This window comes from Thamnophis elegans, chromosome 2 (genome assembly GCF_009769535.1).
Source record: "Thamnophis elegans isolate rThaEle1 chromosome 2, rThaEle1.pri, whole genome shotgun sequence".
Taxonomy (NCBI): Eukaryota; Metazoa; Chordata; class Lepidosauria; order Squamata; family Colubridae; genus Thamnophis; species Thamnophis elegans.
The window spans coordinates 93,838,180-93,848,626 of NC_045542.1; the positions used below are offsets into that span (position 1 = coordinate 93,838,180).

At 47.7% G+C, this 10,447-nt stretch overlaps 1 protein-coding gene across 1 annotated transcript; it reads right to left on the reverse strand.

The window, feature by feature from the left end:
- Positions 1-3,172: 3,172 nt before the first annotated feature.
- Positions 3,173-10,070, reverse strand: HAND1 (heart and neural crest derivatives expressed 1). Its single transcript, XM_032239064.1, has 2 exons — positions 9,430-10,070; positions 3,173-3,927 (listed from the first exon to the last, which is right to left on the reverse strand). Exons 1-2 carry the CDS (start codon positions 10,024-10,026, stop codon positions 3,826-3,828), a joined length of 699 nt encoding a protein of 232 aa, XP_032094955.1. The 5' UTR covers positions 10,027-10,070; the 3' UTR covers positions 3,173-3,825.
- Positions 10,071-10,447: the final 377 nt, after the last annotated feature.

Genomic DNA, 10,447 nt, shown 5'->3' on the forward strand with positions numbered 1-10,447 from the left:
CCTGGATAGATGCATGGTTTGGGTAGGTGGGATTAGGCGGAGTTTGAAACACAACAAAGGCAGCCACCCTCTCTTGACATTTCTTTGAAAATCAATAGGGAGATTTTCCTGAGCCCTGGTGGCACAGGGGTTAGAATGCCATATTCAGGCAAACTCAGTCCACAGCCTGGAGTTCAAGGTTGACTCAGCCTTCTGAGGTCATAAAATGAGGACCCAGATTGTTGGGGACAATATGCTGACATTGTAAATCACCCAGAGAGTGCTATAAGGCACTATGCGGTGGTATAAACCGATAAGTCTAAGTGCTGTTGCTATTGCTTTAACTCTCTGAATCTGGAAGGTTCTTGGTTGGGGAAAGCTGTGATAGATAACAGATTACATGCAATAAGTATGCACATGAAGTCAGCATTTCAGTGGCATCAAACATCTGTATCTAAAATTAGAGGAGACTGCTGCTGTGTGAGGTCTGGTCCCTTAAAGTTTGCGGCAAATACGATGATACAGTTCCAAATGCCTGTAATGTTAGCTACTCTTGATCATAGAACAAGAACTGCCAATCAACCAAGCAGCTGCAATGGATTTCCTGAGGAGGTTGAGCAGGATACAGAAAAGCCGATGCTGACTTGGGATGAGGGGAATAGTAGCCCAATGCATCTGAGCTAGGAAAGGATTATTTAGGATGAGGCACATAAAAACCTTTTAAGAAATTATTCCTGTAACAGAACACCATGATTCTGCAGGAATAAAAAGACATTCAAGTTGCTGAATTTTGTTCCTGGCAAAACTTTCCGGTAAAGTTTTATATCATAATCAACAATGTATCATCTAATTTCCACCATTTGTTCCATGAAATGTGGGGGGGGGGGAGGAAAACAGCTGAGGCCTTAAAACCAGTTATATAAAATTATTGGTGTTGCATGAATTAGTTTTGTTTGCTTTTTCTAAAAACATTGGATTGGATTAATTGTAGGAAGAGAATCATGTCAGTCTATGATAGCAATAAATCAGAAGTCTGGTAGCACCAGTCATTTTTAATAGTCCAGGCAAATTAATGGGATTCTATTTGCCCATTGTTACTTAAAGGTAAAGGTTCCCCCACACATATGTGCTAGTCATTCCTGACTCTAGGGGGCAGTGCTCATCTCAGTTTCAAAGCCGAAGAGCCAGCATTGTCCAAAGATGTCTCTGTGGTCATGTGGCTGGCATGGAACGCTGTTACCTTCCACCAAAGGTGGTTCCTATTTTTCTACTTAATTGTTACTTAAGGGTAGTCTTAACATGACAAAACTCTGTATTAACCTATTGATTCCTCTGGAATGCTAAATATTTCCCCTACTGAATCACTTCAAATTCTCCTCATTTCAGTGAGATATATTTAAGCATTTGTTTCAATCTGTGTCAAATAGCTTAGACTAAACTTACTGCCTAACTTAGTGCTGGTTGTGTTAAAACTGCAAGAGAACAACGCAAAAGCTTCTTTATGTGCTAACATTTAAGGAGGTTGTGAATCAGGGTCTGTGTGATGTCTGGGGTGGGAGGGAGAGGGGTGCTGCCTTAGGCTTTCAGGAAAAATACTGCTAGGCCTGCAAACTATCAAGCAACTATAAACATTTTCCTCCATAGGACTGTCGTATGTGCTTAAGATACCAAGCTGGCATTTAGTAAGATCAATAAATATGAAGCATTTTTTTTAATATTATGCTTCTCTCAAATAAATCTGTGTTCTGTACTGTATATATTTGTATAAATATAATTGACATCATATTTATTTCTTTGAAATACCTCATCTTCACGTTGCTGGATAGTTTATAGTAGCATAAAAATAGGTGCATTCGTCACTGGGGAGGAAGAGAAGGAGCTGAGCTAACAACCTGCGCAAATCATGAAAACTCAATTCCTTAAGTTAGTTCGGCTTTGGCATCTTTATGGCTCCCTTCCCTGCTGCTTGAATCTAACCAAGGTTTCTTGTATAATTGGAATTTCTGGGTTCCCCAATAAATACCCCCAAAACTATGGCCAGGCCAGTGGTGAATTTCTTTTACTACCGGTTCTGTGGGCGTAGCTTGGTGAGTGTGGCAGCGGAAGGATATTGCAAAAATCTCCATTCCCTCCCCACTCTGGGGCTAGCCAGAGGTGGTATTTGCTGGTTCTCCGAACTGCTCACAATTTCCACTAGCGGGTCTCCAGAACCTGCTGAATTTCATTCCTGGGCCAGGCCTTAAATAAATGAGGCTTGCCTCTCTGCACTCCAACAACATGTCATGAGAGAAGGGAGAGAGGCCAAGTGGTATATTGTTCTTTTTCCATAAAGCTTTTCTTTATTATTATTATTAATAATAATATTTTAAAATCCTCATAAATACTTGACTTGGCAAACCTGTCTCTTAGGAAGTGGTCATACAGATCTGAGGTAGAAAACCCGGTACAGACAATGTATCAAATTCACCCACATAGGTAGTTTAAATACATCCAACATAAAAACAAAGTGGATGGGAGGGGGAGATGGGGGGGAGGCAAAAAACGGGGAGGGAGAGAGCAGGACTTCGTTGTATTGTTTATTTACATATTTTTTAAAGCACTTAGCACAGTCCAGCCCAAGGGAAGCATGGTTATTATGTCCCATGGATTTCAACGGGAGGGTTATGGTAATGTGCTTAACTCTCCCGCTGAAATCAATGGGTGGTTAGAAAGTGCTTAACGGTGGGCGACCGGGCACGTTTCCCGCCTCCTTCAAAAAAAAACGGGAACCTCCGAGCGAGCGATCAGCCGCTGTGACTTCTGGAAGGCATTGCCGTTCCCGCGACAGCACCCAGATCCAACCTCAGATCGACGACGGTACCGGTTTTAGCTGGGTCAGCTGTAGAACCGAGAGCTGATGGGAAGCTGCTCCGGGGCGGGCGCTTCTTCTGCCCAGAGGCACTGACGTTGCAGGGGGGGGGTTCAGGAAGGCAGGACGCGGGGCACCCAGAGTCTTCGCCTACCTGGGCCCGCCGAAGAGAAAAGGATCGAGCCTCATCATGCACGGCCAGTTGTAGCTGGGGAGGATGGGAGGAAAGGAGGTTGCCGCGGTGGGTGAGGAAATGGCGGGGGGGGGGAAGCTGTTTGGCTTGCTGCTTGGCGAAATCCAGGGGCAGGCGAAGAGCCCTGTTGCTGACCGAGGGACGGTGGTCCCGTGTTGCGCCCCTTTCTCCCTTCCTTCCGAGGAGGGGTGCCTAGACGACTTTTCCGTTGCTCATTAGAGTCCTCTCTTCTCCAAGCACGGAAATCACAGCGGCGTCCAGGCAATCGAAGCAGGCGTTGGAAAAGTCACCCCTCCGCCTCTACCTACTCTTTCAGGGCTGCGGGCTTTTGCTTTGTTTTAAGGGAGAGGGGTCATCTCTGGCGCTTCAGACCTTCCTCAATCCCCCCGAAAGAGTTACGCGGCAGGAGGACGTACCCTGGTACCGACAAATTTAAAACAGGGAGTGGGGTACACAAATGCTTGGCTTTCCGACGAGGTTCCCAGAAAGTAGAGAGTTGCACGGACAGTGAAGCACGTGTGTACGAATAGGTTCAGCCAAGGGATTGCAGGCTAGTTTTCGGCCTCGCCTCCTCCTTTTGTAGGGTTATAGTATTCTCCACCGCGGCTCCGACATTGCACAGGCCCCCCGACGTTCCCAAAGCAAATGAAGGGAAGAGCTGCACGGTTGCTTTTTGGCACGGCAGGAAAGAGGGAGAAGAAGGCGAGCTGCGAAGAGTCGCGCTGGGCCGGGCCATCCCGCCGGGTTCGGGTTCCCCACCGCAGTTGTTCGATTCTTCTTCGTCGCAAACGGGAACTCCGGAGGGTCATTGATTCAGTTCCAGCGCCCAGACCTGCTGAGGCCACCCAGTCCTGCCCTTAAGCCTTTTTTCGCCTTGACCTAAAGCATGAGAATATCCCACGGGCTGCTACAGAAAAGTGAAGGGGGGGGGAGAGAGAAGGGAGAGAGAGAGAAAACAGTTATTTTAAAAGAAAATTTGGCCATGATTATCAGACGTGGAAGTCGGAGGGGAAGGAATACAAAAAAAAGTGATGCGTCTTTCTCAGTCTCGATCCAGCCCAAACGAAGGCGCATCTAAACCCAGGCTTAACTCCGCCGCATAAGCCCATCACCCTTAATCGGTATAAACACAGTAAAAGCCCGCACTTTAGCAGCTTACAAAGGCAGGAGGCAGTGCCTGACCGCTTTTTGGTTACCTGATGCCTCTGGTTGCGAATTTCCCTCGAGAGTCTGTAAATAAGAACCCAGCGTTCTTCCGCTCTTTTTGGAGTATTAGATTATCAGGAGGAAGGCAATAAATTCCTAGCCTTTATTAACGGCCTTTTTATAAATATCGAAGGCCGTGTTTGGTAAACCCAAGCTGCCCTACTAAATTATGTTCCTTATAAGCCTCTAATTGCCAAGGCGGTTTCAGTGAAAGTTTGGGCAACAGCACTGAATAAATAAGAAAGTTTATACAGGCTCTTGGAAAATGTAAACGCAGAATGTTGAATATGTTTAAGTTTTTAAAGAAAAAGAAAAGCTTATTTTTAAACAACTCATTTGCTGGATTGTGAAATGTGCCTTTTCATTCCTTTCTTTCCCCATTATTTTTTCCCCAGAGGAAATTCAAGAGATCTGAAACTGAATATAGTTTAAAAGGGGAGGGGGGGCACATACTTCTCACCCATTGTATACCTCGGTTGGGAATCCAGGCCTCGAGATCCCGAAATGGACATGTGACAGTCGCTTCAAGTATGTATATATAAAACACTATAGTATGATAAACGTATGTAATGTATATAAATAATATACACAAAAAGCAGACGTGGTGAAAGAGCGATATTAGGACTGATCTCTCCGGAATTGTATGAGCTTTGATTGATACAATCTCAACAAAAGGCAACCCAGACTTGCAAAAGCAGGCTTCGAACTTGAGGCTTGTACTAGAATCTCATCCTCTCAATCAGCCGAGCTGATTGGATAGGAAAAGGCTGGATCGTTGCCTTTCATGTCCCGATCAATGGCTGTATTTTCATCATTCCGAAGACAGCCGTAGACATTGGGCAGAACAGTTTAGCAAAACACGGGACCTGGGTCTGTTTAGTTTAACGGAGTGAGATTCCAGGGAAAGGGGGAAAAAGAAATGAAATCAAATCCGCAGAGAGCTTCGACTATTGTTTTGCTTGGAAAGACTCCACTTTTGTGAGCATATAAGTGTTGGTCGCAAATTGCAATGTATATGTATGTGGGGGTGGGGGGGGGGAGAGATGTTTTCCAGGAAAACATACCAACCGGGCAGCATTTAAAATGAAAACAGGGGAGAAAATCCATGCAGGGAACTTTGGACGAATTTTGAAACTTTTAATCTCCTTTGAAGCACTAACACGAAGTCTCGGTGGCGGGTCCTACAGCGGGGAGTTTCGGCCGCACAGAAGAAAACCACGCAAAAAAAAAAAAAAAGACAAAGCAGATTCAATGGCTTAAGAAGAAGTGTAAAAAAGAATAAAGGTCCAAAATAAAGGTCCAAAAATCTAAATTTGGCCAAAAAGACTTCAAGGATTGCATTACATTTTAATTATCCCCTCCCCCGTGTTATATTTGACAGCTTTCCTGCTTCGGAATCCATCCAGAAAAAATCCTCCTTTTCACTCCCAACCCCACTAAAAGTGAGGTCCATTCTTTAGGAGGAGCACGGGAGAGAAAAGCTTTTCCCTACCTGTCAAAAAGAGTTTTCAAAATCTTTGCGTTTTACGTCTTCTCTACCCATCTTATCCGGCTGAGCCTAGCCCCACTTAATTCCGCGCAAGCAAGCAAGAAATACAGCAGCGTCATCTCCCTTCCGAGTGTTGTGGTGTCTTACTGGAGAACAAGGATTGGAGGTACGCTGGAAGCTTTCGGAATAACCGCAAAGCCACCCATTAATCCCCAGTATTTCCGGCCCAAATGCATTTGTACGCCGGCTGTGTCTGCATCGCAGGATGGCGGGCAATTCGCTAGCAAAGGCTACGCTTTGAATGGCCAAATGTGCTGGATCATAAATCCTCGTTTCCTCGGTTTTCTGTGTAGGGATGATGAGAAAGGGCGCCCTGAAAAAAGTGGGGAGTTGGCGCTTCCAAGAGAGAGAAGGAGAAAAGGGGACGCTTTGTTGCAGACTCTGGGGGACCTCAGCCCTTTCTCTTCAAAATTTCCCTCTATTTCGGTCCTGTTCCCCCATCTCTCTAAACGTGTGCATCTTGCGTCTCCTCTCTAGCTCCCTCGGGTTTTGCGAGGGCTGTAATTTTGAACAGAATTCGTACCCAAAGAAATTACCCTTCGTGTGGGAAGCGGTGTCTGCCTTTCCCGAAGGGAGAAGGCTTTGATCCGCTACCCGAGGCTTCGGGCGTGCAGGCAGGCGGGGGTCAGGCGCTTATCAACCACCTTGCAGAGGTCAACTCAGCGAAAAGTGCCTTTGGGCAGGGAAAGTGGCGTCTCAGGAGCTGCTGGCTACAGCTCCCGCTTGCCACGCTTGGGCGCGGGGATTTCAGATGGCCCGCGCAGAGAGGCCAAAGTTGGACCAACTCCGGCCTCTTCACCGCAGATCGTGAGGAAGCAAGCGACGCCTTTTCCTCCCCGAACCATGTGGGCTAGTTCCGCAAAAAAGGACCCTGATGGTCCCGCTAGCGCAGCTTGGAAGGTTCGGTTCCTTTTCGAGGGAATTCACGCGCCGCTCGATTTCAGCTCTAGCTAGACCGCGGCAAATCTCAACACACCATCTCGGCTGCCATTTCCTCGCCTTTCCCAAAGGGCATCGAGATTGAAAGACCTGACCCAGAGAGCTTGGGGTAGTCACGTTTTTGACAGCCCGAAATCTAATCAGGTAAGGCGAGGGTGGCGAGGCGAGGCGGGGAACCTGTAGTGGGTAGGGGAAAGAAGTTTGGATCCTGTAATCCTCTGCCCAGTGCTTTCCGGCTGCTCCCAAGAAGCAGATTTACTGCAGAACAAGCGGGTGCTGGCCTGGAGCCGTACTTGCCTATAAGTGGGGTTCCCACAATACACTCATCTAGATTTAACTAGTTTTCAGGTTTGTACAACATAGTGAATACCGAATATAGTAAACGAATGGGCCTGGGCTGATTTGCCAGTATGAATCCAGTGTAGTGCATTCATCCAGTACAGAATCACTTCTCTCTGCCTTAACGATATTCCTTGCCACTACTCCACGTTTGAGCCAGAGGGCCTTACAATCCTACATTCTTAAGCCACTCTTTCACTAAGTTCCTGGGAGCTATAGCCTAACAGGCTGAAGAACTCTCGTGGTTTTTGAAGGGACTGGTGCTGCCTTCAGTGCCTAAGGAGATTACTGGCAGGATGAAACCACCAAGCGATGGGGATTTTTTGTTTTAAGGAAACCAAAGTCTTAAGACTGAGTCAAAACCAAAAACCTGCCAGGATTGAAGCAGAGGATCTTTGCCTGTTGAATTCTCATAGAAATATTGCTGGTTACAGAAATATTCCTTCAGAGACAAAGGAAATTGGAGAAGAGCTATGTTTGTGGCTTTGTTCGCACAAGTTTAATCAGAGCTAAAGACTCTTAAATGTGGTGGAAAAATGCATTTCCACGTGTTTCTTTTTAAAAATATGACAGTATGTTGCAGGAACCCAGAGCATCAGCTACTTTATAATCCAACATTTTGTAGGAAATTGTTAATTCATGAACGAGCTTAAACTTCATATAGGCACTTTCTGTCTCTTTGGCTTTCCTTTCACACTTACAATCTTTTCATTCACTGAGCATCTCCCAGTTACATCATTCCTCAATTCATGAAGAACTTTTCTTCTGGGTCATGCCACATGAAACATAAGTAGGGGACATAGGATTGGCCTCTGACTTAAAAGAACTAGCATTCCAAGGTCATTAGAATGCTTAACCATAGTCACTTGGAAGTTAGTTCACTGGTTTTCTATTGCATCTTCAAAACCTTCAAAGATAAAAATTTGTGTGAGAGTGAGCTTTACTACTGGTTTTATAGGTTGTAGATGACATGTATGTTCTTACATTCATCCAAATCAATTAAAACAGGTCAAATAAAGACCTAGCAGTTGTATTTGATAAATGTAATAAATATTAAGATTAGCATCACTTTTTAAATGTTTGTCTTATTGGACAAACACAGTCCTCTTGTGTTAATCTAATATATGGGTATCCACAATTAAATAACTAGCTTATTTATGTAGCTGGTTACCATATCACCAAACAATACAGTACTACCAACCACCTCCAAAAAGCCACAGTGTGCTCCTTCTCCTGGAATTCCGGAGATCTGACATCCTTTATTTTGGAAATGTGTAGTTCTCTATGGTTGCTCATTTGCAAATTTCATATAAATGGACACCGGTTTAATTTGGGTGGCCACTAAAATTTCACAGTGTTTACTTTCAAACTAAAACATAAGAATGATGGAGGGCTGAGTATCTTTACAAAATTCTCATGTTGTTAAATAAATTTTTTAAAAAGTTTGGTTTACAAAACACAATGCATCTCAAGCAAGCAAATCACAATTTGGATTTACATGGTTTGTGAACAAAGTCAGTATTTAACTGTACTATTCAGACACAGCCACCACTATTGCAATAAGAAACCTATGGCCGTTTACGGAGATTCTCAGTCATCCAGATCATGATTGTCCCAAAGGTACTTTTTCCAACTTTGTGTGGGTCCCCCCCCCTCCTCTCGTTTGAAAACGTTTCGTTTTTCATCGAAGAAGCTTCTTCAGTTCTTTGAAAGCGAAAGGTTTGTAAAGGAAAGAAGGAAAAAAAACCGAAGAAAGTCCAATGACCTGGGGGGGGGAGCATCTTTGGGGAAATCTGTGGGCGGATAGTGCCAAACCAGCTGAAGCTGGGCAGGAAGCATATGATGATGTTACCATCTCAGAAGTGCCACAGGGGAAATAACAAAAAAAGGGATTCCACTCTTTTTTTAAAAAAAATAAAGATATCGTTTTAAAACAATGTAATGTCTAGTGCCATTCCATTGTCAAAGTGCTGGTTGAGATTTTAGTTATTTCAAAAAGACTAAGCAAATTCTCTAGCTTTGTCTACCGAGGCCAGGCAGGGGATCAGATCTGGAATTTGGGGAGGCCTCTTCAAGCCAGGAATGAATGCCGAGGTGTTCCCGCACACGTGTCAAGTTTCCGCTAGCCGAGGACACACCCGCGGTCTTGGCAAACCGCGCTGCTTTGTTTATGCGCCTCTTTGGCGGGTAGCGATTTGGAGGCGAGGTCCCCACGTTCTGACCTACAATTAAGGACGCGATCTCCTCTAAGCATACGCAGAGTGCCCGCCAAACTCTGCATTCTGCCGATCCTAGAAAACGCCCTTCCCTCCCAGACTCCGCGTGAGCATCAAACACCTCCCCCACCCCTAAAAAACAGCAACCCCGGATTCTTACCGGCTGCTCGCGCTTCCTCTTGGCGTCGCGGGGCTCGGCCTTCTTGAGCTCGGCCTTGAAGCCCTCGGCGGCCGGCCCGTCCTTGGCCAGCACCTCCATGAGGTAAGCGATGTAGCTGGTCGCCAAGCGCAGCGTCTTGATCTTGGACAGCTTCGTGTCGGCCGGCACGTTGGGGATGCACTCGCGCAGCTCGGCGAAGGCGCTGTTCAGGCTCTCGGTGCGACGCCGCTCCTTGCGCGGGGCTCCAGGCGCCGGGCCGGACCTCCGGCGCCCAGGCAGGCGCCCGCCCAGCTCCGAGGGGCTGCTGCCGTAGGACGAAGAGGGCGAAGCCGAGGAAGCCAGCCCGGCCGCGGCACACACTAGCTCCGGAGGCGGCGGCGGCGGCGGCGGCTGAGGCGGCGGAGACAGCTCGGCCGACGCTGCGCTCAACAGCCAGCCCTGCGCGAAGGGCCGGTCGGACGCCGCCGCCGCCGCCGGGAAACATCGCGCAGGGGGCGGAGGTGGGGGCGGCCCGAAGAGAAACGGCTCGTGGAGCAAGGCGCTGTGCGGGTGATGGTGCGGGTGGTGGTGGCCCTGGTAGCTCCCCACCACGTTCATGGCCAATGCCTGGCGCTACGAAGCCATGGGCGGGCGGGCGGGCGAGCGGGGCGCCTCCACACACCAGTCGCCGACCGGCTTGTCCACTCCGCCCCTCTTCGCTCGCCGCCTCGGCCCTGCTCCGTTCCTTCCCCTCAGCTCGGCCTTTATATACAGCGGCGGGCTTTTGATGTCACGCAGGGCAGGGGATGGGGGGGAAGAGGCGCGCGCACGCACGCACGGACGCACGCAAGCGTCCTGGCAGCGGCGAGGAGCTCACCCATCGGAAGCCGGACGCCCGGCCCGGCCTGTCCTGTCCTGTCCCGCCCGCCCTCCGGATCCTTGCCAGGCCTCCTCCCCGTTTGTGCCGAAGCTCCGAAGTCTTTCCGGAGACCGCTCCGAAGCAAAGAGCCCAGCGCTAGAATCAGTCTGGCCGGCTTTG